The 27,917-nt window shown below is 44.3% G+C and overlaps 1 protein-coding gene across 2 annotated transcripts; it reads left to right on the forward strand.

Moving 5' to 3' along the window:
* Positions 1–8: 8 nt before the first annotated feature.
* SLC18A1 (solute carrier family 18 member A1) lies at positions 9–27,917 on the forward strand. Of its 2 annotated transcripts, XM_003793996.1 has the most exons (16): positions 9–146; positions 2,216–2,459; positions 3,640–3,985; positions 4,599–4,657; positions 8,931–9,014; positions 10,302–10,394; positions 11,927–12,016; positions 12,255–12,298; positions 16,363–16,423; positions 16,506–16,601; positions 23,421–23,499; positions 24,415–24,466; positions 25,936–25,999; positions 26,271–26,390; positions 26,555–26,688; positions 27,807–27,917. In XM_003793996.1, exons 2-16 carry the CDS (start codon positions 2,336–2,338, stop codon positions 27,915–27,917), a joined length of 1,557 nt encoding a protein of 518 aa, XP_003794044.1. In that variant the 5' UTR covers positions 9–146; positions 2,216–2,335. The 2 variants fall into 2 exon arrangements, with proteins under 2 accessions (XP_003794044.1, XP_003794045.1); XM_003793997.1 differs by lacking the exons at positions 9–146; positions 16,506–16,601 and having other exon boundaries at positions 2,336–2,459.

The raw sequence follows: 27,917 nt of genomic DNA on the forward strand, positions 1-27,917 counted from the left end.
CACACATGCACACGCGCACACACAGCATCCTCAGATAACAGGTTGCAATAAATTGTCAGCACGCCCACTTTGCAGGAGCAGTTCTCACTGCCTTCCTGCCAGCTGCCAGCACTTCATGAGTGCCTCACACCGAGATGGGCTCTAAGGTAAGATTTCCTTCTTTCTCTCTGAGCAAATTTAATCCTTTCTTATAAATTTTGTCTCTCATGAGAGGATTTCCACTCTAAAAGTAAAGTGTGCTATTGATTTGTTGGCAAATTTCTAATTTTGTTTGGATTCATTTTGAGATTTTGGTGTGTGATTGGCTTTGTGTGTGTGTGCGTGTGTGTGTCTGTGTTGGATTTATTTTATTAACTCCATCCTATTTTATATCCTATTTTTCATTTTCCAATGCTTTTCTCTTGGTCTCTTATTTGTAATCCTTATGTATTCTAAGTTAAGTTTGTGTTTGGAAGTATTTATACAGAGAAATAAAGGGTCTTAAATAATTGTTGGATTTTCTGGTTTAAACTTATCTGGGAATTGGGTCCACTTGCGACCTTGCTCCCTTGGATTTATATAAGGAACCAAGGGTCTGAATGAAACCCTTGCTGGAGGATCCAGTGAAATCTTCATTCTTCTTCCAGTTCTGGGCTTATAACAGAGAAGCTCAAAGCTCGGGATGCTTCGACAATTCCAGAGTGACGATTAAACCCCAGTGATATGCCTTAAAAATTATTTACTTCAATTATGAAAGTAGCTCATTATAAAACATTTGGAAATTATAAAAAAGGAAAAAGAAAATAATTTAAGTCATTAATTATAAATAGCTGGCATTTGGGTATCCTACTAGCCTCTAAAAAATGGGAACATATACGGTGTCCATAAAGTTCATGTACAAATTAAAATAGACAACTACTTCTTTTTATGTAATTGAGGCCAAACTATAGTTTAGTACATTTTTAAAATTAACATTATATTAATATTTTCTAAGTCCATGAAATTATTGGAAAACTTAGTTTTAAGAGCTGCTTAATATTCCAGTGCTAAATTAAATATTCCAGAAAATATTGCAATATTAAAACTTTTTAACTAACAAGAATCATTCAGCAATTAATTTTGAAGACAAACCTTTGGCTGGACCTCTGATCATTTTCTTAAGATGGATCCCTTGAAACAGAGTTACCAAATCAAAGGGTATATGACTTTTAGGGGCTGATACATTTCGTGACAGTAATCTATTTTAAAATTGAAATGATTGGTATCGCTGAAATGCAACAGAAGCCACATAAAAGAAAATGAAACCGTTTGACAAGGTACTGTGACTTAATGCTGACTGATAATATGAAATCCTGAATAGAAAACGAACCGGGAAAGTTAGCATTTTAACAGAGCAACACACTTTTCTGAACAGGGATTTAATAAGGCACTTCTAGCACCACAAAGCAAGAGAAAATGACAGAATAAGCCTGCAAGTTAAAAAGCTTGTGATTTCATCCCAGTTTGGCACTAATCATGCAACCCTGACCTAACCTTCTATCATCCTAAGCCTCAGATTTCTCATGTGCGAGATGAAAGTGTCAGTCTAGGGCTAGCCAGTGTTTCTCAGAAGGCAGTGCAAGACATGCTTGTGCCACAGGAAATATTTCAGGTGGCACATAGAACATAGACTATAATTTTGGGGTGGTATGTAGAAATAAACCACAATTTTTTTTTTTTTTTTGCATGATACATAAAGTTACTTTAGAGGAAAAGATGAAGGGAACAATAAGTACAAATAGTCCTTAGATACAATGTAAACCATGAAGGTGATAGGCAAATGTTTGAGAAACACAGGCACGGGTGATCTGTGGTCTGTTTATTGTACCATGTATAATTCCAGCTACAAATAGCCAGTGAGCAACCCTTACTGGGAAAGGCATTCTAGGAACCAGGCAGGGTCATAGAGATATACAGGAAGTGAACAGCAATACAGATATGGAGCTATTTCCAAATACTATCCTGCTACCATGTTTCCCCCCAAATAAGACCTACCCCCAAAATAAGCCCTAGCAGGATTTCTATGCATTTGTTAAATATAAGCCCTACCCCAATAATAAGACATAATGATGGGCGTGGCTATGCAGACACGGCTGGGAGAGGAAGACATCCCCTGAAAATAAGCCAAAAAAAAGACAGTGTCCTATTTTGGGGGAAATACGGTACTTGCAACCCTTTGCACTTTTCATTTTAATAGTGAGTTTTGCTCATCTGGGCAGACTTCCTCCCTTCTTCCATAAAGGCTGCAGAAGACATATAGCTGTAACAGGACCCGCCTCAAGAACTTGAAGAAGAGCCCCCCAGACCAGCCCTCGCCATGCTCCGGACTGTTCTGGACGCTCCTCAGAGATGGCTGAAGGAGGGGAGAGCGTCCCGGCAGCTGGTGCTGGTGGTGGTATTTGTTGCTCTGCTCCTTGACAACATGCTGCTCACTGTGGTGGGTACGTTCAGGGGTTTTTGTGCTGAGGGTTCATTTGAACTTGGGCCCCAGCAGGCAGCACACCCTAAGGTCAATTTCAGCAGTGAATGGACTTGAGAATAGTTTCTTTCTATGCTCAAACACACAGAGGTTGCTGGGGGCTGGAGGAAGCTGCAGGAAATGGAGTCTGAAGCTTGCAAACATTGTTGAAAGACTCCAGAGGTTCAAAGATTAGGAGGTTCAAAGATGGCCAGACCAGAAGAGAGGATGGCCTGGAGCCAGTACCGGCTGTACTCTCTCCTTCCTGCCCAAACTGTCTTCTCAAGGCCTGATGACTCCACGTGCCTCTGGGCAGGGAGCGTCTTCTGACCGTGTTGCCTTTCCAGCGTCTGCCCTATAAAAATAGCACACTGTATTTGGATACTCAAGGCCTCATCAAGACCTACCTTTCTTGCAGTTCATTTCCTCAGAGTCCTGCCTTTTTCTACTTGACACTCTTGTACTCATTACATTAAGTTGGACCAGTGTATCAATGGGTACGAACAGTTGCCCCTCCTGGGTAAAACACACGCTTTTAAACAAGAATGTGCCTGAGACAACTTGTTAATCCAATACAATCAATTCTCATTATTCGCATTTCTATAGTTGGAACCACGTTCTTTAAGGTTACTGCAAACATTCCATTAGTAAGTCCTGAATCATTGCTCCTGGGGGAAATTCGTGTGCGTGTGTACGCATGCACGCACGCGCCACGCATGCACGTATCACGCACGCATGATGCGTGCATGCATGCGTGCGCACATATTTTGTTTTCAGACGACAAAAAGACCTTCAGAAGTGTTGACTGACTTGCCCAGGGCCACCTGTCAGCACCACTAACAGGTGTTTTATAGTATTCAAGCCCATCTAATAGTAACAGGCCCCAGAGGGAGGCTGCCTGCGCTCCCCTGCCCTGACTCCTGCTGCCCCCAACCCCCAGCCTCTGGTCTTGTCTATGTGACAGCTGAAACAAGAAGGCAGAGCCCACCTTGTTGCACATGCGCATATCTGCAAAAAGATTGTGATAGCTCAGCTTTCAATCATGTCACATAGATACCCTCCTGGAGCGTAAAAGCAAACCTTACTCTAATACTCCAGAACCTAGAAGTGGTCAAAGGGCAACCCATCCTTAGCCCCCACCATGTGTCCTTCTTGGCTTTCAGTGCCCATTGTGCCCACGTTCCTGTATGCCACGGAGTTCAAAGAAGTCAACTCCTCTCTGCACCTCGGCAGTGCTGTCACCTCTCCCGTGTTTACCACCGTCTTCTCCTTCTTTGACAACACCACCGTGACTGTCGAAGAAAGTGCACTCAGTAGCACAGCACCGACAAACGGCACTCCTGGCACCATCCCCCCTCCAGTTACCGAAGCCATCTCAGCACATAGAAACAGCTGCTTGCAAGGCACAGACTTCTTGGAGGAAGAGAACACCCGTGTGGGGGTTCTGTTTGCTTCAAAGGCTATAATGCAACTTCTGGTCAACCCATGTGTGGGCCCTCTCACCAACAGGTATCTCAGAGGAGGCAGAGCCTCACGGGGCGCTCGGGAATAGGAGGATGAGCTGAGGTATATCAAGGTGGTTAGAAGGGGAAAAGGAGAAATACTTGCTTGTCTGGTGTCCAGGGCAGTCAGCCATTTGGAAGGCTGGTTACCCCCAAAGAATAACACATTATTGATGAAATGTCATGGGCTTTCAATTTTCTTAGTGATACACATATTGAATACTGAGTACCAAGAAGAGAACCAGTTAACAGCAGTGCGCTGCTGCTGTTCTGTAGTCTGTGTTCCTGAACACGGCTTGGACAGGGTGAGGGTGGGAAGGGGACAGTCCTATTGTAATCTAGAGCGCCAGCTTCCCAGTCAATGTGTTCAGGGGTACCCCAGTGTTTTAAAGGGATAAACACTCGACCTAGGCTATCCTTTCTGCAAATGAGCATCTTGGCTGTGGTCTACAGGTAAACTTGCATGTCTGTGTATTTGCTTGTGCTCATTCCCACGTCACGTTCCGTTATCACACCTGGATTCAGAGGCGTGTTTTAACCGTGTGCTCAGATAACCGAGTTTCTGCTCCTGCTCAATGCCCATTGGAATTGTGTCTTGTCTTTTCTCGCTTCCTTTCTAGGATCGGATATCATATTCCCATGTTTGCTGGCTTTGTTATCATGTTTCTCTCCACCGTTAGTAAGTCATTTTTGCCTCCCCTTTTCTTCCCTTCCCTGATTGTCTTTGACTGTATCATGCAAATTTAGTGTAGAGTGCAGGGTGACGGGAGAGTAATCAGGCACCTGACTTAGCTGACTGGGAAATTGATTCAAATGCTTCCTAGTTTTTGGTATGGGAACTAGAACAGTAGTGGTAGCTTAGTCTTTCGGAATTTGTCTCTTCTGCTACAGAAGAACAGATACTTTATTTCCTTGATCTAGGAAATTAGAAAGGCTGTTTGAATGTGTATGCTCTGGTGTCTGTGTGTGTGTGTGTGTGTGTGTGTGTGAGTAATCCCTTGAGCAAGTTTAATACAAACTTCCCGTCTTCAGGAAAAGATCATATAATTTTGATATGCCATGGTAAAGGGCAGGTAACAAAAAAAAAAAAAAAAAGAAAGAAAAAAGGAAATTGGACAACAGCATCTGGAAAATTCCGAAAGGTCTTTTTTTTTAAGAGACATTAAAGGTTAGAGCTTAGGAAAGTAAATTTGCAAAAGCAGCAAGAAGGAGAAAGGCAAATAGTCTATATTCAGGATTCACTAAATGTTCCTAATAAAATGGAGATGGAATAAAAATAGTAAGCAAGAAAAATAAGTCTGGAAATTGACCCTGAGAGGTAAACTAAGACGGAATGGATGGGGGTTGTGTTTGGGGATTCACTTTGCCTCTGATGGCTCTGCTGATTCTCTGTCTCTGAGGACACACCTCTTTCTCTCCTTGTGTTTTTATTACCTTTCTGTTGTTTATCTGCTTTCCCTATTCCTCTTCCTCAACTTTTCTTCCTTTCCAGAATAGGACTTAACTCAGGCCAGTGCAGTGTGTAACCAGAATGTGCTGCAGTCAGGGCCCGAAGGTTGTCTTAGAACTGCATCTTCCTAGTGAAATTCTAGCTGAATGAAATAAAATTAAGAAATTCAAGTTGGGGATGTTTGCTGCAATTCTAGAAGCTCAGCCTATGCTAGATAGCAAATTAAAAAATAATAAGGTGCCTGATTTCATCAAATGCATGGGGCTTAAAATGTATTCCATAAAACTTTATGGAGCGAATGTATTATGCCTCAAGGCTGCAATCATGTAAAGAATGAAAAGACATGTTTCCAGGGGCCCAGAAGTGTATAATGGTTGCCTAGGAGACAAACACCTTGCACAATAAGGTCATGCAGTGTGCTAGGGATCCTGAACTCTTCAGCATAAGGTCTGTGCTGATTTTCTGCCAAGAACTCATGTTTTAAAAGCTTTTCTTCTCTGTTTTTTCCATTTTTTGTTTTGTTTTTGAGACAGGATCTCACTCCATTGCCTGGGCTAGAGTGTAGTGGCATCTTCACAGCTCACTGTAACCCCAACCTCCTGGGCTCATGTGATCCTCCTGCTGCAGTCTCCCCAGAGACTACAGACACCGGCCACCATACCTGGCTAATTTTTCTATTTTTTGTAGAGATGAGGTCTTGCTGGGTTTCTTAGGCTGGTCTCAAACTCCTAGCCTCAAGTAGTTCTCCCACTTTGGCCTCTTAAAGGGCTAGGGTTACAAGCATGAGTCACTTGCTCGGCCTAAAAACTTTTCTTATCTACCTAATTTTATGTGTTAAATAATTATTGTTTCCCTGATATAACCACTGTTCCTCTACTGAGTTGACCTAATTGTAGACAAAAGAAAATGAACTTGATGTTTAGGGTATCCTTTTATTATCATTCAGTGTTTTAAAAAACTTAAAAGAGGTTGCTGACACTCATGACTACCCTCAACTTCCCAACTAAAAAACACGCTTAATGCAGTTAGGATTGAAATGGTGGCCTATGTAAAGGGTGCAAAGTGGGGGAAAAAAACTATCTTGGTCTTCCTAAATGGGATGATGGGCTATTCTGGTTGAGGGGTTAATCAGTTTAATGTTGCCATCAAGGAATCCCTGAGTCTGGGTGAGAAAAGAAGTTTATTAGGCTCATGGCTCTCCAGGCTGTATGAGAAGCATGGTACTGGCCTCTGTTCCGCATCTGCTGAGGGCTTAGGGAGCTTCCAATCATGGTAGAAGGCAGAGGGGAGCCAAAAATCACCTGGGGAGAAAGAAACTGAGAGAGGTGGAGCTGGGAGGTGCCAAGTTCTTTTTTTTCTTTTTTTTTTCTGAGACAGGGTGTTTCTTTGTTGCCCAGGCTAGAGTGCCATGGCCTCAGCCTAGCTCAAAGCAACCTTTTGGGCTCACGCAATCCTATCTCACCCTTCCCAGTAGCTAGGACTATGGGGCAGGTACGACCTTGCCCAGCTAGTTTTTCTATTTTTAGTAGAGATGGGATCTTGCTCTTGCTCAGGCTGGTCTCAAACTCCTGACCTCAAGCAATTCTTCTGCCTAAACCTCTGAGAGTGCTAGGATTAGAGGCCCGAGGCACTATGGGGACACAGGCTCTTTTTAACAACCACCTCTTGAAGGAACTGTAGAGTGAGAACTCACTTATTACCCCTCATCATCACACCCCCCCCCAACAATAATCTTTACATGAAGGATCCACCCACATGACCTAGACACCTCTGTTAGGCCTCACATCCACCAATGGGAATCAAAGTTCAACCTGAAGACAATCAACCCATATCCAAATTGCAGCATGGGGCTTCCCAGGATAGAAGACTTTCAGTTTCTGTGGAGTTTTTTGACTTTCAGTTTTAAAACCAAGAAAGTTCTGGTCAAACCAAGACAAGTTGGTCAAAGGACTTAGAAATAGTAGACTGAACAGACTGGAAGTCAGAAAGTCAGGGAAGGGGAGATTAAGAGGGTGCGTGTTAGGGAGAAACGAGGTAGATAGTTCAGTGGGATCATGTCGGGAAGTCATGGGAGAGGATTGTAAAGGCAACCAAAAGACTTGTGATGAATGGACAAAGGGATTAACATTCTTTTGATTCAGACACCTTGGGAAGAGTCTTCTCACTTTAGGAGATGCTGTTCTGGAATTGGAGGTGAGACATGTCTGGGCTTACTGCCCCTATGATCCAGTTTCTGACAATCTAGATTCCTAGATTATTCAGATAATGTATTCCTATTTGGTTCTCAGCAGCTGTGGTATGTTGGTTTTCTTTTATCTTTTCTTTCTTTCTTTCTTTCTTTTTTTTTTTTTTGAGACAGAGCCTCAAGCTGTCCCCCTGAGTAGAGTGCTGTGGCATCACAGCTCACAGCAACCTCTAACTCCTGGACTCAAGTGAGTCTCCTGCCTCTGCCTCCCAAGTAGCTGGGACCACAGGTGCCCACCACAACACCTAGTTATTTTTTGGTTGCAGCCATCATTGTTGTTTGGAGGGCCCAGGCTGGATTCGAACCTGCCACCTTAGGTGTATGTGGCTGGTGCCTTAGCCACTTGAGCCACAGGTGCGGAGCCAGTATGTTGATTTCAATAGACTGTACCTCTTCCAGGGCATGAGCTAAATATTCTCTGGATTTCACATCTGCTATAGACTCCAGCAAAACTGTACGTTTGGGATTATTTTAATAAATATTGATTTGATTTGGTTAAAAGATTTTCCAGTATCAGGTAAGGGGTGGGATCTGGCTGAATCACAAGATATTATTTTCTATTCAATGCCAGTAGTCCTACTGTACCCCAGAAGACCCAGCGGTGCCCAGGAATAGCAAAGACCACATCTTGGTGTTGCACTTAGAGGACCTAGGAGTGGGGTCTGAGAACTAGTGCTGAGGCATTGTGCTTCACAGACATTCCTGATTCCAGTGGATGGGATGTTGGGTTCTTAGCAAGATGTGTAGAGACCCAGCCTGGTTTCTCAGTCTTTTTGCCCATTAAAAAGCAGTTCTGAAGGATGGAAGATTAGAAAGACAACTCCCCAAACAGGGAGCAGTCATCATGCCTTATTAAAACATAAGCGTGGCTGGGCATGGCGGCTCACACCTGTAATCTCAGCACTCCGGGAGGCCTAGGCAGGAGGATTGCTTGAGGTCAGGAGTTTGAGACTAGCCTGAGCTAGAGCTAGATCCCATCTCTACTACAAATAAAAAACCAGTGGAGCATGGCAGGGGCACCTGCAGTCCCAGCTATTCAGGAGGCTTAGGCAGGAGGATTGCTTGAGCCCAGGAGTTTGAGGTTGCTGTGAGCTGTGACTCCACAGAGCTTGGGGCAACAGAGCAGACTCTGTCTCAAAAACAAACAAACCTATGTATAATGCCTCACATTTGCAATGTCATGGGTGTATCTTCTGGCAGCTGGGGAAGCCAAGGCCGTGTGCTAACCGCAGCATTCTTGCTCTTCTCCTTGCCCAGTGTTTGCTTTTTCTGGCACCTATGCCCTGCTGTTTGTGGCCCGGACCCTTCAAGGCATTGGGTCTTCATTTTCATCGGTTGCAGGTAAAACTGACATCTTCATATCTCCTCTCTCTCTCTCTCTCTCTCTCTCTCTCACACACACACACACACACACACACACATGCAAATCTCTTGCTAGCTCAAACCCTGTACGATTTATATGAAGATATTAAGGAAAGTATCATCCTGCTAGGTAGAAATTGTGAGTCAGAAACAAGGTAATTGTCGAATTGCAGGCACAGCCCACAATTCCCTAAGCCCGTCATAACTTCCTCTGACAATGTGAAGACGTGGCTCGCATAGGTCAGAACAGGCCCGCAGTAAAACTGTGAAGTAGACCAGGCTTTTATTTTATTTTATTTTGCAGTTTTTGGCTGGGGCTGGGTTTGAACCCACCACTTCCAGCGTATGGAGCTGGCGCCCTACTCCTTTGAGCCAGAGGCACCGCCCTAGACCAGGCTTTTATTTAGTGCCGCCTGATGGTCCTCTCTCTGTCCTCTCCTAACATTTGGTGGGAACAGTAATGTAAATACTAATGCTGTTAATACCCCAACAGTGTTCAAAGCATTGGCTAATGCAATAGCGTAATCCCGTGAAGCTGATGTTTTATGCCCATTTACCCCAGACCAGTGGAGCTGAGAGGCATACAGCAGCAGGCTGCAGTCTCTTCCGGGTCCTCTGTGTTCTCAGCTTCTTCCTTGGGCCCCACTGTTCAATAGAACAGTCTCTCCTATGTTTTCCCTTTCCTGATCTGCTCCATAATCCTTTCATTCAGGGAAATGTGCTAGGAAATGATAAAAGATATGAAATGCAGCCTAAGGGGGCAGTGTGTCCTGTTACCCTTTCTAGAGGCCTTTCACTCCCAACAATATTCTGAACAGAAGGGGTAAGCAATCTAGGAGGGTTGGAAGGCAGTGGGGTATTTGCAGAATACCGTGGATTATTATTATATTTTTGAGACAGAGTCTCAAGCTGTTGTCCTGGGTAGAGTGCTGTGGCGTCATAGCTCATAGCAACTTCCAACTCTTGGCTGAAGTGATCCTCTTGCCTTAGTTTTTTCTATTTTTAGTAGAGAGAGGAGGTATCACTTTTACTCAGACTGGTCTCGAACTCCTGAGCTCAAGCAATCCACACACCTCGGCCTCCCAGAGTGCTAGGATTATAGGCATGAGCCACTGTGCCTGGCCTATGGATTATGTTTTAAAACTCTCCTCAGACTGAAACTCTAGCTAGAATTATCTCTGAAGATATATAGGGCAGGAGACAAGGACTCCATGTGAGTCAGACAAAGTCCCCAGGGTCTGGCTCTGTCTGTCTCTCCCTGGGCAGGTCTTGGGATGCTGGCCAGTGTCTACACTGATGACTGTGAAAGGGGACAAGCCATGGGAACTGCCTTGGGGGGAGTTGCCTTGGGAGTGTTGGGTAAGTGGCACCCAGCTGCAGCTCTGGGTTCAGGGGGGAGAGTTGCTGGTGAGGCTGTCACAGACCCACCAAAGATGGCTCCAGGAAACTGGTACTTCCTAGGTCTTGGAAGACAAATGTTATTCTTCTCTCCCTGGTCCAATCATATTTTGATTCCTTCAGAAATATTACTGAGGAAAAGTGAAATTTCTTTCTCCCTAAAAAGCTGAACTGCTTATAAAGGCTTAGGAAAGATCCAGAAACCCAGCCTGGTAGAGGAAGTGAAGCTTCTCAGGTTAGCAGCCCCTGCCTACCTCACCTCTGCTTCCAAGTTTGGACAGAACCTGTCCTTTGCCAGATGCTCTGCTAAACTAATTACAGACATAATCTTTATTCCTCACTATCACCTTGTGAAGGAGGAATAATGGCCCCCATTATAGAGATGCAGATAAGAAAAGTTAAATAGCCATCCACGGTCACGCAGCTGGGAAATGCAGAGCCAGGGTACAGGTGGACTTGCTTGGCTCTGAGTCCTAAGCACCAAACTGTAAGGTTATACTTTCCTTTGGGGCTCATCCCTCATACGACTTAATTGACAAGCCACATTCTTTACTGAGCACTTACTATGTGCCAAGCACAGAAGGGATGTAGGTAAGATGTCTTCCCTGCCCTCTAGGAGTTTACAAGGTCACTGGAAAGAAAAGACCCAACTCTCTCCCCCTGGCCCATGCCCCACCCTCACCACTATGGAAAGGAGATGAAACAAAAACTGTTACTTGTTAGTATCTATCAACCTAAACACCCAGCCTAAACCTCATGTGCGTCCTGGACGCCTTCATCTTCAACCACCCCCAAATGAATGAGCCCGTCTTACTCACTTCTGCCTTCTCCTTGCCTCGTGGTTGGAACATGGCACTGGCTTCCTGCCTGAGCTGTCTCACATTGCCTCCTTCCTCCATGGTGCCACCAGAAAAATCCTCCTGAACACAGAGCTGATGGTGTTTGTCCTCATGATGTTTCTTCCTAGGATACAGGGCTAAGCAGACACCTCATCTGGATACATGGGGCCCTGGTCTCCGGCTCTGCGGCCTCAGCCTTCCCCCTCTGCCTTCATCTCCTCCCAAATACTCATGCTTAGGAACACCCACTTCCTTTTCCTTCTTTTCCGACTGCTCCCTCTCTTCTGACACCTTGTGTTCATTTAATACAAGCTTCTTCCCCACCGGGTGTTGGCAAAGCTCTCACGGTTACCGGGACTTTCTGGCACAGGCCTCTGTGCTTACACCACCCTCTTTGCATGCAACCCTTGGCTGCTAAAATTTTCACCCTGTTTTAATTATTCAGTGCCCCCCCCAACATGCTTCTTTCCCCCATTAGATAGTGAGCTCTTTGGGGTGCAGTGACCAGGTCTTCCCCATTACCAAATCTCCAGAATCTCAAAGGAGCTCAGCCCCAGTGGACCTTTGTAAATGCTCACCTGGCCAATGTGCACAAGTTTCACGGCCTGGGATGCACCCTCATCCCTAGAATCTGTGGCTGCTTTGCCTTTGCAGTGGGAGCGCCCTTTGGAAGTGTGATGTACGAGTTTGTTGGGAAGTCTGCTCCCTTCCTTATCCTGGCCTTCCTGGCACTACTGGATGGTGGTAAGTCACTCTTGAGACTCCCAGGCAGGTGGCAGTTCAGGCAAGGCTGGGAACACATCATGCTCTGGTGTCTATCTTGACTATTAAAGGTGGGGTGGGCATATTTGGAGGACTAAGCCAACCTGGGAAAGAAGGATGTTAGATTTGCCCAGGATAGGCTGGCAGAAATAGTACTGGCATTAGAGCCCCCAGCTAATCACTGGGCAGACTGAACCTTCTCTCCCTCTTTCTTTCCTAGCTCTCCAGCTTTGCATTCTACAGCCTTCCAGAGTCTCTCCTGAGGTAAGTAGACACCAAGCTCCATTACTAAGAGCTACATAGAATGGCTAAGCACAGGGGACCAGGTATGCCTGTCACACCATCAGAGAAAGGTGGAGGGAAACAGAGTCAGGAAAAGTAGGACTCTACTTGGACTTCCAGGTAGGGTCACATTTACTATTGTGGGTGATACAGGGAGGATATTTGGCTTGATGTTGGACAAAGATGGCAGAAAGACCTTATGGAGAATCCAAAAAGCCTTATGGATTATACATAGATGTGTATATGTGCACACACATGCGTCTTTAGAACCAGGAGAAAATAAAACCGACACCCGAGGACTCAGAGTTATAACATCATCTCAAAGATAGAAAAAGCCATGGAGACTACCCAGACAACCTCTTCTCCCCCAAAGGACACCCTCCAAGAGTATCCCTAACAGACCATCAATTTGTCGCAGTTAATAAATATCAGAGTTAGTATTTGTCTGACTCAAAGCCAGAAGTGGCTCTGGACAATCCATCCCTAAGTAAGAAAGATAACAAAGTACATAAAATATGGGAAAGTTTGGTCTAAAGACCTTGACTTTGCATTCCACAGTCCATCAATAGAATAATACATTTTATTCTATTTACATGCAATTTACATGCCAGGGACTCTGCTTAGCATGCTGTATGCCCTGTGTCTTGTAAATTCCATGAAATAAGTGTTATTTTTAGCCTCCTCTACAGCTGACAAAATTGAGGGAAAGCCGATGCATCTGAAAGAATGTGACACTATGACATAATCAACACTTTTAATTCCCCATGGCAACTGGGAGCCTTGTCTGCTGAGGTGATGCTGCTGTCTGGGAACTTGCTTCAGGACTAGGATGTCCGGGCACCACCAGGAGTAACCACCACCCGTCCAGCGCTAAATGCCTCTGTGCGGGTTTCCAGGCCTAGAACATGCCTGGTCCTAGCAACCCTGCACCACCTGCCCAGGCCTATGAACATTCATCCAGATGGGTCTGTTGCTGTTTATTGAGCGTCCATTGTGCCAGCTCAACAAGCAAATCCAGCTTGAGATTCAAGGAAAGGGGGGCACCGCCAAATATATATTTTTTAAATAATTTGATCATGGTACCAAAAAAAAAAAATTAGAGCCTCATTGGGTTTTAAAAACTTTTTGTATTGAAGTAATTTTAAATTTACAGAAAAGTTGTAGCATAATAGAACTTCTATATATATCCAGATTCTTCCTCAGTTTTTAATGTTTTTCTGTATTTGTTTAACCATTCTCCCTCTCTCACTCACTTTCTCACACACACATTACTACTACTTTTTTTTTGAGCCAATGTTGAGTAGTTTGACTATATCATGCCATTATCCCTTGATAACTCAGAGAGTTTTCCCTAAGAGCAGGAGTATTTCCTCATGTGATGACAATCCAGTTGTGAAATTTAGGAAATTTAGTCTAGGATTATCTAATGCCTTTATGCTTCACATCTCTTTAGGCTCTTGTATTCTGAAAAGGTTGCTCAGCCTTTCTTTATTTTTCAAGACTGAATTTTTCGTTCTTTGACATTATTGAAGAATACGGCAATTGTATAGAATATTCCTAAGTTTGGTTTGTCTGATGTTTCCTCCTGGTCAGATTCAGGCTGTGCACCCCCATTGTAATATCATTTCAATGATACCACATCCTCAGAGTGTTACATCTAGTGCCCACCTGCCCTTCAGCAGAGACGTTAATTTTTATCACTAGGTCAAGGTGATGCCTGTTTCTCCATTGTGTAGTTGTTATTTTTATTTTTCACCTTGTAACTAATCAACAATCTGTTGGAGACATTATAAGATCATATAAATCTGTTCTTCCTCAAACTTCCTCTTTATCTAGATTCATTGTCCATTAATGACTATTGACTGAACTAATCTTTCTGATACAAAAATATGTCCCATGCTCATTTGTACCTTCTCTGCCTCAGCCTGGAATCAACCATTTCCTCAAGGAAGCTAGGTTCTTTCTGATGGGGAATGGTGTTTAGAAACCAAAATATGGGTCCTCAGTGTGCTCCTTGCTGTTGAGGTCTCCCTGTTTCTAGGCTGTCTCAGGGTCTCAGGGCAGGGTTAGCACATGTTCAAACTGAGACCTCCACTGACAGCCCAGCTCCATAGGATTTTTTTCTTGCTTTTCCCATTCTATATTTTTATCATCCTTTCTTTATAGTAAGATTCCTAGCTCTTCCCCCAAATCAAAACATTTACCTATTGGCCAAGTGTGGTGGTGGCTCACACCTGTAATCCTAGCACTCTGGGAGGCCAAGGTGGGTGGATTATTTGAGCTCAGGAGTTCAAGACCAGCCTGAACAAGAGCAAGCCCCCATCTCTACTGAAAGTAGAAAAATTAACCAGTGCTATGGCAGACACCTATAGTCCCAGCTACTTGGAAGGCTGAGCCAAACTCTTTGAGTCTGAGAGTTTGAGGTTGAGCTATGATGATACCATGGCACTCTACCCAAAGTGATAGAATGAGACTCTGTCTCAAAAAAAACAAACCAAACAAAAACCATTTACCTATTTGTGCAATTCTATAATGTCTGTGATTTATATTGCATTTGTTATCCAAGATAAATAGTTTATGTGGTTTTTATTTTCTCCTCTTTTCTTACATAAAGGTAGCACCCTATGTATATGTATATTCTGTGTCTTCTTCTTTTTCCCCACTTAGTAATATATTCTGAAAATCACTCTGTGTTAGATCATAAGATATCATAAGATAATATTTTCCAGCTGTGTGGTCCATACACATCATGTGTGTTTACACCATATCTTATTCAATCTCTTATGTTTGGTCACTTAGGTAGTTTTCAGTATTTTGTGGTTGGAAACAGTGCAGCAATTGATAAACATATACAGTAGGACTGAATCTCCATAGTCAACCACCTCCCTATAGGGACCATTGTCTTAAGTTGACCTAATTTTCATAGACTGGACATGCACCACATGTATGTATAAGTATAGCAGGTCTAGTTCTTCATGTTGACCATTTTGTTATAGTCCCTTGGGTGGTCAACTTACAGAAGTCCTACTATTTATGAATTTTAGTATTCTTGGCAGTAATCTGTAGAATAAATTCCCAGAAGTGGGATTGTTGGGGCAAAGGGTTTATCAGACTTCTTTATAAACATAAAGAAGTTTCTTTACATTGAACTATATGTGAGGTGAGCACATTATTGTTTTAGTTTTAGGGTCTCTAAGTATCTTAATCCACCTTTGTGGATATGCAAAGAGGGTTATCGAAAAACTATTAAATCTATTAAAAGGCAGAATATGGTAAACACCTCAGACGATTAGGACAGTGCTCAGGAAATTTGAAAGTAGACTTTTCAGTCAAAGAACATTCTAGAAAAGAAGGAACCATTTGAGCTTAACTGTGAAGATTGGAGTTTATGGAACTGTGGAAAAGAGAAGGCAGGTGGTTTAGGCAAAGGCAACAATAATGGCTGAGGGACTGCTGGGGGGCAGTGAAGGAGGGTGGGGTAACCAAGTTTAGCTGGGATGAGAACATGCCCCAGAGGAGGGGACATTGGAACTGGGCATTTAGGCTGGTGTTTTTACCCAGGTGTTCAAGCTGCTTCTGCTGTCCTAGTGTAGCATAGCTCAAAATGGTTAGAACAAAGACTCGAGAAAGGTTGAGAGGCTTTTTGAGTTATGGCCTCTCTACTCAGTTTTGGAATTCACTGGGATTCTTCCAGGACAGGTGCCAGGGAGTCTAGTAGAAAGACTCAAGTCCAGGAGTCCAGACACTTGTAGTCCAATCCTGACCTTGCCCCCAGTCCACTCTGACCTGGTTGATTGTCATATGAAGGTAGGAATCACTCTCCCTCTGAGACCACAACAATGCCTGCCTTGTGTACAGGAGGGGTTCTGCCTCCACTCACTCTGTGACATCAGTCAAGTCATTTTCTCTCCCTGAACTGGGTTTCCTGGTCTGTCAGATGATATAGAAAGTCTTTAAGCCCCTGTATGTGCATTCTTAGATTCTGTAAAAATAAGAGAGATGTATGCACTGTATGAATGGGAGCTTTTTATCATTCATGTTCTCAGAGTATCAAGGGGACTCCACTCCTTACGCTTCTCAAAGACCCTTACATCCTGGTGGCTGCAGGTAAGCTGGCAATGGCTTCCCATTGGGCCACTGGCGTCTGGGCTCCAGGCAGCCACAGGGGCTCATAGCACTGTCTCTGCAGGTGCCATCTGCTTTGCCAACATGGGTGTGGCCATCCTGGAGCCCACATTGCCCATCTGGATGATGCAGACCATGTGCTCCTCTGAATGGCAGCTGGGTAAGTGACCTTGGTGCTCTGCTTAGGCCAGGGCAGGAAACAGGTACTGTGGGCCCTTTTTCTCTGGCCCAGGTCATCAGTGTCATTCAGGGATAATGTGCTTCCTTCTTAGAAGGACCTTCCATGTCCATGCCCATGAATCAAGCCTGAGTGGGTGTGCAGTCCTTCAGAGAAGCAGTCTGAGAAAAGGCAGGGTGGGAGAGGGTGAGCAAGCAATCAAGGGGTCATATTCCTAGCTGTGTAGTAGAATGATTAAAGATTGCCAGTCTGAAGACCTAGGTTTTTGTTTCACTGCATTGGTGGTCTATGTGGACTTCTGCAAATCACTTAGTTTTTATGAGTATCACTTTTCCCATCTCTAAAGTGAGCCTTTCATAATTCTATCTAGTTCAAAGGGAAATGGGAGGAATAAATGATATAAAATGTGGAAATCCTTTGTACCACGTGCAATATTAATATGTATCACCATTACCATCCACATTTTCCTCTCTTCAATTCTCTATCCCTACAGTGATATCTGCTATCTTTTCACCTCTGAAAAAGTGCTGGGTTCTGTATTCCAGCAGAAAGCTCTGGGCGCAGGAGAGAGAGCCTTAGGAACCTCTTCTCCATGTAGAAACTCAAAGAGGAGGCTCCAACCCTTCCCAGGAAGCCAGAGCAAAGGGGATAGAGAAGGCTACGTGCAAATTGCTTCATCACTGCAAGAGAAGAGAGGCTTATGGGGCCAGAGAGGAAGCTGATAAGAACCTGATATAGCTTAGAATGCAATAAAAAGCACTAAATCTAATTTTTAGCGGACAGTGATAAGCAAGGCTCCCAGCTGCACTCCTGGCCCCAAATTGAATTTTTTTCTGGGCTGCAACTGCCTCTGACCAAGACAATTAATTGAGTTAGTCAGTGTTCAGTGCAGATGACGCATCCCTGGCCCCAAGGCTCTGGCTGGTGAGCAGCTGAAGCACAATCCTACTATAGCATCCCAGTTACTAGCCTGAGTTAACAGTTACCACTTACTCAGTTACCAGCCACCTCTGTCATCCGCAGCTTTCCTCAATGCTATCTGGTTTGTAAAATCTGACATCAAAGGTTCTCAAATGATTATATCAGTATCACCTGGAGAGCTTGTTAAGGGCTAAATGAGGCCAGACAAAGTGGCTAGCTACCTGTAATCCTAGCACTCTGAGAAGCTGAGGTAGGAGAATCTCTTGAGCTTAGGAGTTTTAGATCAGCCTGAGCAAGAGTGAGAACCCATCTCTACAAAAAATAGAAAAATCATCCAGGCATAGTGGTCTGTGCCTGTAGTTCCAGCTACTTGGGAGGCTGAGGCAGGAGAATCACTTGAGCCCAGGAGTTTGAGGTTGCAGTCAGCTATGATGATGCTGTGGCACTCTAGCTGAGGTGACAGAGTAAGACCTTGTCTCAAAAAAAAAAAAAAAAAACCTAAATGAGCATCATAATGCTCTCTAGGTATTATGAGAGAAGAGAAATTGGAGAAACAAATGACATAAGAAGTGGAGTGACTTTGAGCAATTCAGTAAATTCATTCCCTTTAAATTTCCAGATGATGCCAATATAGTCAGTCACGACCACTCTTTCAAAACCACTGCTTTACATAAAGAACACCTCTCAAGGTTGTTGGGAGGTACAAAAGAGTCAAAGCCCTTGTGAATGATGTGTAGTGTGTGACTGAGTACTTGCTGGGTGGTCTATTGTCTGCAAGGTACTATCACCAAGGGGAGAAACAGCCAAGGCTTTGAAAACAGGTCCTCCTGAGTTTGAATCCTGACCTAGCCACTTACAAATTATGGCCTTGAATAAGTTCTTTAATATCTTTGAACTATGCTGTAGTAGGAACTCAAAATTTATGTGTTGGAAATTTAATCTCCAATGCAACAATATTGAGAGGTGGGACCTTTAAGGAATGATAAGGTCATGGAGGTGCTGCCTTCATGAAGGGATTAAGTCTGTTATCACAGGAGTGGTTTAGTTATGAAATCTGGTTGTTTGGTTCCCTTTCCCTCTCTCTCTATGTGATGCCCTTGTGCCATGTTATGCCCCAACAAGAAGGTCCTTGACAGATGGCCAAGGAGTTGCTGGTGCCATGCATTTGGACTTCCCAGCCTCCAGAATCATGAGTTGAATAAGTTTCTTTACTTTATGAATTACCCAGTATTGTGTTATAGCAGCAGAAACAGACTAAGACAGATTTTACTCTTTTTATTTGTGAAAACGAAGATATTTTTTAGGGTTGTTTTGATCTATGTATTCTAAAGATATGCTCAGTAAATTTTTAAGTTACTATTATTATTATTTGTATAATTATTTTTGTTTAAATAATTATGATAGTCACAAAATGTGTAACCCCTTACTCCTTGAAGATATATTGTGAAAAAATACATGTTTCTACAAACATACAGTTCAAAACACCTATTTTTGCACAAAATGCTGCTGAAATTTGTGCTATCACCAGGTGCTAAAAACAAGTTACAAGGATTGAGGAAAACCTCATTCAGAAAATTTCACACCATTTAAAATGATGTCAAGGAGATGTATCTAGGAGACTACAGGGCTTCCTACAGGGGCTTACTTCCATGTATTAGATAAACAGCTGAGTAGTTATAACCTCTAAATTGTTAAAATCAATGAAATGTAAACAAAGGAACACATCGTTGAATAGGTTGCCACCTGCACATATGGACACTAGACAAATATACTAAGGTGTGCTTTACTTCCAATCTATGAGAGAGAATATTAAAAGCAAACAAGTCGTCAGCCGGTAACTGGTGAACTGTTGACTTTTGGTATGACTGCAGTCGTCACAATGTTTTTTATTAGGACACATTGTTTCTTCTTGGCACAGAAAAGCATAAAAGGGCTGAGGAGACCCAAAGAAACTCACATTGCTAATTCCCAGCACTCCCTTCATCAGAGCCACCTGTGCTGCCACCCTGGGGGTGCGGAGTAGTGCAAACACCTGGATTTGGAGCGAGACACCCAGGTTTCAAGTCCTGGTCCTGTCCCTCACCAGCTATGATGATCATAATGAAGACCAGTGCTCCTAGGGCACTTACTTTGTACCAGGCACTGTGCAAAAAGTGTGACATGCACTATTTTATTTAAACATCACGACTAGCCTATCTGGTAGAAATTGTGATTATCCCCACATTTCAGAGATTTCTTAATCTAACCCAGTTTCCCAGGTTCTTTCAAATTCTGGGCCTTGTGGAACTCCCTGTCATTAGCAACTGATCCTGTGCTTTCATCCTCTTCTCTGAACACTTCATCATCTTCTTCTTCTTCTTCTTTTTTTTTTTTTGAGACAGAGCCTCAAGCTGTCCTCCTGGGTAGAGTGCCGTGGCACCACAGCTCACAGCAACCTCCAAGTTCTGGGCTCAAGCGAGTCTCCTGCCTCAGCTTCCCAAGTAGCTGGGACCCCAGGCACCCACCACAATGCCTGGCTATTTTTTGGTTGCAGCCGTCATTGTTGTTTGGCGGGCCCAGGCTGGATTCAAACCCGCCACCTTAGGTGTATGTGGCTGGCGGCTTAGCCACTTGAGCCACAGGCGCCGAGCCAACACTTCATCTTCTTGCTTTAATTAAGACCCAGATGTTTTCTGTGAACACTGTTTTCCTGAAGCCTCTTGGTAGAAGTCAATGCCCCTCCAGACTTTGCTATCCTTGGCTTCCTCTGAATCTTTTCTCCTCTTTTCTCCTTTGTAGATGACATGCATTTCACCACTCTTCATTGCAACCACTGGTAACCCCTTAGTTGCCCCTCCTCATTCATTAAAGCTGCCAACATCTGGCTCAGGTTTTTGTTTTGTTTTTTTTTTTAACCTCTACTATCACCATTTTGGGTGACTTCAGTGTCTAGGTGGATAACATCTTGGCCTCTTAGTTCCTTAATCTGTTCTCTTGCAGTGATCTTTTTCCCCTTTCCAGCTTACCAGTCAACCTTCTGTATGCCCCAGAAACAGTATTAATTATATCTTCTCTGAAATCTCAATTCCAAGCAGTGCAATTATAATCTTACATACTCCCTACTCAGATGTTCTAATATCTTCATATTTTTGGTCACCCTGAGATCACCAATCCATTGGCCTAAGTTCTTTTTCTGTTTCTATCTCTATTCATGCCCTCACTTCTTTCTTTACTCAGCTTGGATTCAATGGTCATTAGTATCATTTCACTGAAACTCCTTTCTCCCTCTCGGGTTGTCACCTGGCAAAGCCTAACTCTTGTTAAATCTATCAGTTGCCTACTCTTTCTCTGCACCTGTGCAATGATGTGAGACTGTAGAAAACCATACAGCCAGGCTGTTGGTCTCGCCTTAAATTTATGGCCATAAGTCTAAACTGGGTTTCATACTGCCCAGCAATCTTCATATAAGTCCCTAGTTGTGTTTTCCTTCCCACTTTCCAAAATTAATATGTAACTATTCTCCATTTAAGCCTCCTATAAACTCATTGAGGAAACAGAAGCAATGAGAAAGGAACTCACATGCCTTCATCACAAAATGTATTCACTTCTCTGCACCTGTACACATGTGCACTGCCTTCCCTCCAGTTATGGTTGAAGCTCTCAGCTCTGATCAAATGCCAGACTCCTCTTCTGGACTCCATCTCCTCTCACCTCCTCACTGGATGCTCCTCTTCACCTTTAACTATCTTCACCTCCTTTGCTAACCTTTAAAGGCAGGAGTCCCCAAGGCTCAGACCTTGGATCTCTGTTTTTCCGATTTGATCTTTCATAGATGATCCCATGCATTCTCATGGGGTTTAAGAATCATGTGTAAACCAACGGGTCTTAAATGTTTCTCTCCTTGGACTTGTAGACTTGTATGTCTAACTGCCAGACATCTCTGCACATCTCAGTTATTTCAAGCCTTTCTTCTTTCCCTCAAGCTATTCCTTTTCTACTAATCTTCCGATCTCCAGCCACCCAATTGATTAAAACAGAACCTAGGTTATCCTTGGCTTCTCCCTTCCCCTCCTTACTACCAAATTGTCTGCACTGAACCCAACAAAAAAATGCCACCAACTCTACCTCCAAAATCTCATACTTTATTTACTTCTCTCCAGCTTGCCTTCTAGGCTCAGTCCATCTCTTTTCTCATGGACTCTGAAAATAATCTGGTTTCCACTCTTGTCCCATGAACATAACCTTCTAAAGGACTTCAGAAAATATAAATTTGATTTATATTTTCCCTCCAAAGATTCTTAAGGCTCTAGAAAAGAAATTCTGAATTCCTTCCTAGAGCCTACATTTTCTCACTTTCTACTTGGTTTTTTATGCTTCAGCCTAGTGACTTCTTCTTTAAGGCCTTGTCATTTGCATATGGTGCTTTTTATTTTCCACTTGAAATGCTCTCTTTTGGCCATTGAGATCTCAGCTTAAGTCCACGTCCTCAGAGAAGCCTTCCCTGACCTGAAAACCCCAGGTGGCTCTTCTTCTTCTCCATCATTCTGCCATATCACCATATTCAGTTTCCTTCACAGAACTTACCATTCTTCAAAATCATCTTTTCACTTATTTGTTTACTTTTTTATTGTCTGTCTGCCTTCCCTGGGTACCCCAAGAGCTAGGATTTTATCTTCTTCACCACTCTGTCCTTTTCAATTAGCAATAATCTTGCCATGGATAAACCTCATTGGTTACGATACTGCCACTGCGCAAAGCTTACCACTCTGTCCTTAGCATAGAATATGTGGCACATGATAAAAGTTCCTTAAGATGAAATGAATGTATGAGATTCAGAGAAGGTAAGTAAATCACCCATGGTCACAGAGCTAGGAAGGAGCCAAGCTGTGATTTGAACCCAGAACTGTGTAGGAGGCACCAAAGCTCATATCTTGAGAACTCTTCACTCTACTGTCACAAAAACCATATGGCCAGGGCTTCAAGTTGTAAAACACTTTACATCATTATCTAATTTACTCCTCTCTATAACCTGGTATGATATAAATTGTAGCTTTGCTTTTTCCAGATGTGGAAACTAAGGCTCAGAAAGGCTTAGCAATTTATCCAAGGTCCCTATCAGAGCAATAGAAGGTCAGGTAAATAGGAAGACAGGCATATACTCCCATGCATCTTTCTCTAAAGCTCATGTTCTTATGCTGAGGATCAAGGGTGTTTTATGCATGAGAATGGCTCAATGGAGCCTGTGGAGAGTGAATTGGCAGGGCCCCCATAAGCCTAGGGGAACGTTCAGAGAATGACCCTCCACCTCTTGTCCTCCTTTCCCAAAACATTATTCCTTTTTCCATGTTCCCTCTTCTAGAAGTCACTTAACTCTTTTTTGTCTGGTTAATCTTTAGAAACTATGCAGAAATCCTTCTGATCTTTCCCTTTTTACCTTTTAACATATGTTAATGAAGTAGAAACCATTAACAGGATGATTTGTCTTTGATAAAGTTATTTTCATTTTCCACTCATATTGTAAGACCAAAAATGTGTCTTTTATCTATGCTACTTCCCTGTAAACAACCCTGCCAAGATACTATAAAATAAAGTTGATTTTGTGTTTTGCTGCTTGCTGTAGTCATCAACTACATCAGACCTCCCAACCCCATATTTCATCTCTTGGGTCTTCTCTTGTGTTTTATTTTCTCAGTCCTCACTGCTTCCACTTTGGTTCATTCCCCTTCTCCATGCAGGCTCGCAAAAGAGCCATTCATGAGGCAGTCCAGGAGAGGGAACTGGAAGCACTTTGGTGTTTTGAGGCTAAACAAAGCCTGACCCTGCAGCAAGCAGAGGAGTGTGACAAAGTGGTTTGGGGACCAAGTATACATGTGCTAAGGGGGTGTGTGTGTCTTTCTCCAGGTCTGGTTTTCCTGCCTGCCAGTGTGTCCTACCTTATCGGCACCAACCTCTTTGGGGTGTTGGCCAACAAGATGGGGAGGTATGTAGCCTGGGGATCTGGGAAGAATACTGGGAATATAAGATGGGAGAGTACTTTGAGGTTGTCCCTGCACTTGGGACAAGTAAATACTGACAAAATCTACCTACTGGGAGGATGGAGGAGGATGGGTGGGTGGACGGGTCAGTACAGACAAAGGGTAGTCCTGAGCTCGGAGTTGGTTGCTCTAAAAGAGGCAGTGGATACCTGAGGGGTAGCTGTCACTTTCCAGCTGTCTTCTATCCCTAGTTGAAGACATAAAATAACCCCAAAAGAGAACTGCTATGAAAAAAGTACTTTGGGAACAGTGGTTGTCAAACTGTGATTCTTGGAACTCCAGAGAGTTCCTCTGATGCCTCAGAGGCCACCCAGGAGAAAGAACTGGGGGCAAGTGGTATACCTCTAGATTCTGTTCCTGCACTATAATGAGAACAGTTTTAATTTTATGTTTGGAATTTAGCATAAAAATTTAAAAACTAAGTTTAAAAAGCACTTCCATGGGAAGTCAAAGAAGGAAAGAAGTTTGGTATTTTTTGTGATTTTCAAGATGGGCCTCAAAGATTAAATCAAATAAGGATAGTAGAAGGGAGTCTGGATGGAGAAAAGCCTGAGTTACACGTGGGGCTGCTCCCAAGGGTCAGCACCTTCTCGGTCAACTGATGACTCTTCAACGGGAAGGAAGAATATGTCCATCACACCTTCACTACATCTGCTATGGCAAGAGGTGTGGGGCCAGGGAGGAGGTGAGGGCTATAAGCAGATGGGAGATAGCTCCCCAGGGTGCAGATCCCTCATCTTCTCAGGTCCTAAGGCTGTTGGAATTGGGGCTGGCAGGACTGGACGGCTTGGTGGTGACAGGGTGGCTGGTGGAGGAAACTTTCCCCTTAACACAGCGTGATGGTGGCTCTTTTCTTCCAGGTGGCTGTGCTCCCTGGTTGGGATGCTGGTTGTAGGCACCAGCCTGCTCTGTGTAAGTATAATAAGACCTCGTCATGAGAGAAACTCGGACATTTGAAGACCACTCTCCTTTAAAATGGGTAAAGGATTGACTTAGCAAGGACAGTTAGGAGGACCATTTCTGACTAGGTAGGAACCAAGCAGCAGGGGAGATGCCTGGAATTAAAGAACATCCCCCTGAAGGTGGGGAAGGGGTGAGAGGGGCAGCTGTGGCCAGAGGTCCGAGGCTCTGTGTGCAGGCATATGAAATTAACACGTATTGGTCTATATTTCTGTGGCTGACAGAGTGGTGCATTTTATGACTTCATTTACTCATCCCACCCTGAAAGGCCCCCCAAGTCCCCAGGCAGCCATGAACCATGCCTCAGTCTCTGGCCCCAGAAAGTTAGATTGAGGAAAAAATAAAGATGGCTTTTTTATTTTCAAGAGCCCCCCTCCAAGTCCCGTAAGCCATCATTTTCCCCTCTCTGCAGTGGAGCTGAGCACACACAAGTGCCCCAGATTTGAGCGAGAGGGGAGGGGAGGAGGGAAGTAGGGCTCAGGGCCCTCCTCCTCTCCCCAGGACCAGGTAGAAGTCTGGAGTGGGAGCCCGAGCTCCAGGCTCCATACTGGCTTTGCCGCTTGCCATGTGTGTGACTTCAATCCAGTCACCTCACCTCTCTGCTCAGCATCCTCACCTGGGTAGAGAGAATTCTGCTGGTGACCCAGCTTGTCAAAATTATCCATATAAGCCATAGCCCAGCCTCTGGTATGGGGTGAACCCCCAGCGAATCTCAGCCAATATTATGGATGACATATAAACATTCATTAAGGCATCACCTCAGAATTGTTAACAGCGTGTTACACCTTTAAGGAGTGAAAATCCTGGGTAGCAGGTTTGGATGGCAGGTGTCCAGGGTCTTTTGCCCAGGAACCTACAAAAGAGGGAAGGAAAGATTTTCACTGCAAGGTTGGGAGGGCAGTGGGAATGGGCCTCTCGAGAGTGCTGATGTGTCACCCAAACCACCTGCCCCAGCTTGCTCATTTTGGGCAATCTTCTGTCTTCTTGCTCCCATGGCTACCAAATTAGGAGTTTAAATAAAACCTTTGAATGATGTCAGTCATGGGAAAGAGGCCACTCCATTGTGTGAAGACCAAGGACAGAAGCATGTGTTTGGGTGGAGAGGGAAAGAGGGAGGGAGGAAGAATCCCAACAGAATGGACCCTTGTTATGAGGCAATGGAGTTGAGTCTGAGGTCCAAACTTGGACTTGCCACTTCTCAGCTCTATAGCTTTGGATAGGGCCTTTAACCCACATGGCACCCGTATAGTTCTCAAATCTCTAAAATGGGGGAAGGATTCTTCTTTGGAAGATGGGGTGACCATGCACAGCCATCACCCAGGCATGAGCCAGGTGACTGCATTCAGGGGAAAACCCTTTGAGCTCTGCCCCCACCTCACCCAGCTGAAGTCCCAACAAACTCTCCCTCTTTCCGCTTGCAGGTTCCGCTGGCTCACAATATTTTCGGTCTCATTGGCCCCAATGCAGGGCTCGGCTTTGCCATAGGTAAGCAGTGTCCCCCAAAAGGAAACAAGAATCCCTCTGAACGTTGGCTTTGCATCCAAAGCCTTCCCTTCCCTTTTTCTTGTCAGAGGAGGTGGGTAGAAAGGCGGAAGGGGCAGGAGGGCTGCTGGCAGGAAGTGGAGAGATAGACTCATAATCTCCACCTGTAATAGGTATTGGCACCAAGGGGAGGACAGGGCAAAGTGAAGGGCCCAGCGGGGAGGGGCATGCTGCCAACTGGGGGCGGGGCTGACAGTGCCCTGTCTGCTCTCAGGCATGGTGGATTCCTCTATGATGCCCACCATGGGGCACCTGGTGGACCTGCGCCACGCCTCTGTGTATGGGAGCATCTACGCCATTGCCGACGTGGCACTTTGCATGGGCTTCGCTGTGGGTACGTTGGTGTCTGTTCCCCTGTCTGTTCACCAGCTGGAAGTGGAGCGGGATCATCTTAAGGTTCTTAAGCGGCATCCTCCGGGTCTCCCACTGCCCCAGGATAGTGTCTTATGTGCCATCCAGTCTTTGTAAATACATGTGACCTTGATGTGTTCCTCACAGGCCCGACCACCGGGGGTGCCATCGTGCAGGCCATCGGTTTCCCCTGGCTCATGGTCATCAGTGGGGTCATCAACATCACCTATGCTCCTCTCTGCTACTGCCTGCGGAGCCCCCCGGCCAAGGAGGAGAAGCTTGTAAGGAGCTCTGCCTGCTAAAAACAAAACTCCACTTCTGTGTCTTCCTGTTCTCCCTCTCATCCTTTACCTCTACCAGTAGTCTCTCTACTTTGCCACTTTTTCTGATCCCCTTTTCATCTTTTTTTAAAATTAATTTTTCTTACTTATACATGTGTATATTAGGTGTCCACTTTTGCCTTTACAGAATTAAAAAAGCTAAATTTAATGACAATAACAATATTTAACATAAGGACTGAGAACAAAAACATCATAAAGAACGAATGAAGATAAATACATTCAGAAAGAAATCAGACGATTGCTGCAACAAAATATTAAGCAATAATAATAGTAATAATCCAAAGAAAGCAACATTCACATTGTCAGATAGAAGTATGTCTATTATAGAATACTTTGACCAGTTAACTTCTTATTTTGTTTTTCATCTTTATCTTTCCTTGGTGCCCATCCTTAATTTCTTTTCTTTAAATAACTGCTGCTTCTCTTACTGGGGCTGTTAGGAAGACTCTTAGGTAGAGGAGGAAAATGGCAACTTCACAAAGATGGGGGGGGCATCCTGCAGCTCCTGTGGTCACTGGTGAGGTGTGAATTGTTGAGTTATCTCCCCCCTAAAATGGGCAGGATTCCATTGTGCATGCTCATCTGTTCACTCCCTCATTCATTCAATCGAACCGTTCTCCTTACAAGGGGGTCTCTTCTAAAGCACAGAAACATCAGGGAAGAGACTATAACATATGATTTTCTTGAAAAAGATACTTTCCTGGTATTGCAGCCTGAGGCACCCTGGAGGGCTGGGTGTAGAGCCTGCTGGAAGGAACAAAAGAAGATGGGGAGGACTCATGGGGAGCAGTGCCAGTGGCCTCTGGCCACCTGTCTGCTGGCGCTGGCACTACCACTGTTAGGACAAGATTAAAATTATATTGGGTGTTTGTCCTGCGAGGGTTGATGCCCCTAGGTGCCTTGGGAGATTATGCAGATACATGAAGCAGAAAGGGGCCCTGTGCTTATTTATTGCATCTTTCCTCAACCATGCCAGACTTGGATGAGCTGAGGCGGGACAGGATGGGAGCCTGGTAGGAGATGTGCGGTGAGTCTTCGCTTGTCTCTCTCCACTGCAGGCGATTCTGAGCCAGGAATGCCCCATGGAGACCCAGATGTATGTAACCCAGAAGCCCACGAAGGAGTTTCCCTTGGGTGAGGACAGCGATGAGGAGCCTGACAATGAGTAG

Source organism: Otolemur garnettii, unplaced genomic scaffold (genome assembly GCF_000181295.1).
Source record: "Otolemur garnettii isolate 467f Iridium unplaced genomic scaffold, OtoGar3 scaffold00074, whole genome shotgun sequence".
Taxonomy (NCBI): Eukaryota; Metazoa; Chordata; class Mammalia; order Primates; family Galagidae; genus Otolemur; species Otolemur garnettii.

What these genes read in the sequence shown, in the direction of transcription:
- SLC18A1 (XM_003793996.1), top strand. Translation starts at nt 2,336, where the DNA reads ATGCTCCGGACTGTTCTGGACGCTCCTCAGAGATGGCTGAAGGAGGGG. An exon ending in GTGGGCCCTCTCACCAACAG is followed by an intron (nt 3,986 to 4,598) that starts GTATCTCAGAGG and finishes CTTCCTTTCTAG; the next exon opens with GATCGGATATCATATTCCCA. An exon ending in CCTGGCACTACTGGATGGTG is followed by an intron (nt 12,017 to 12,254) that starts GTAAGTCACTCT and finishes TTTCTTTCCTAG; the next exon opens with CTCTCCAGCTTTGCATTCTA.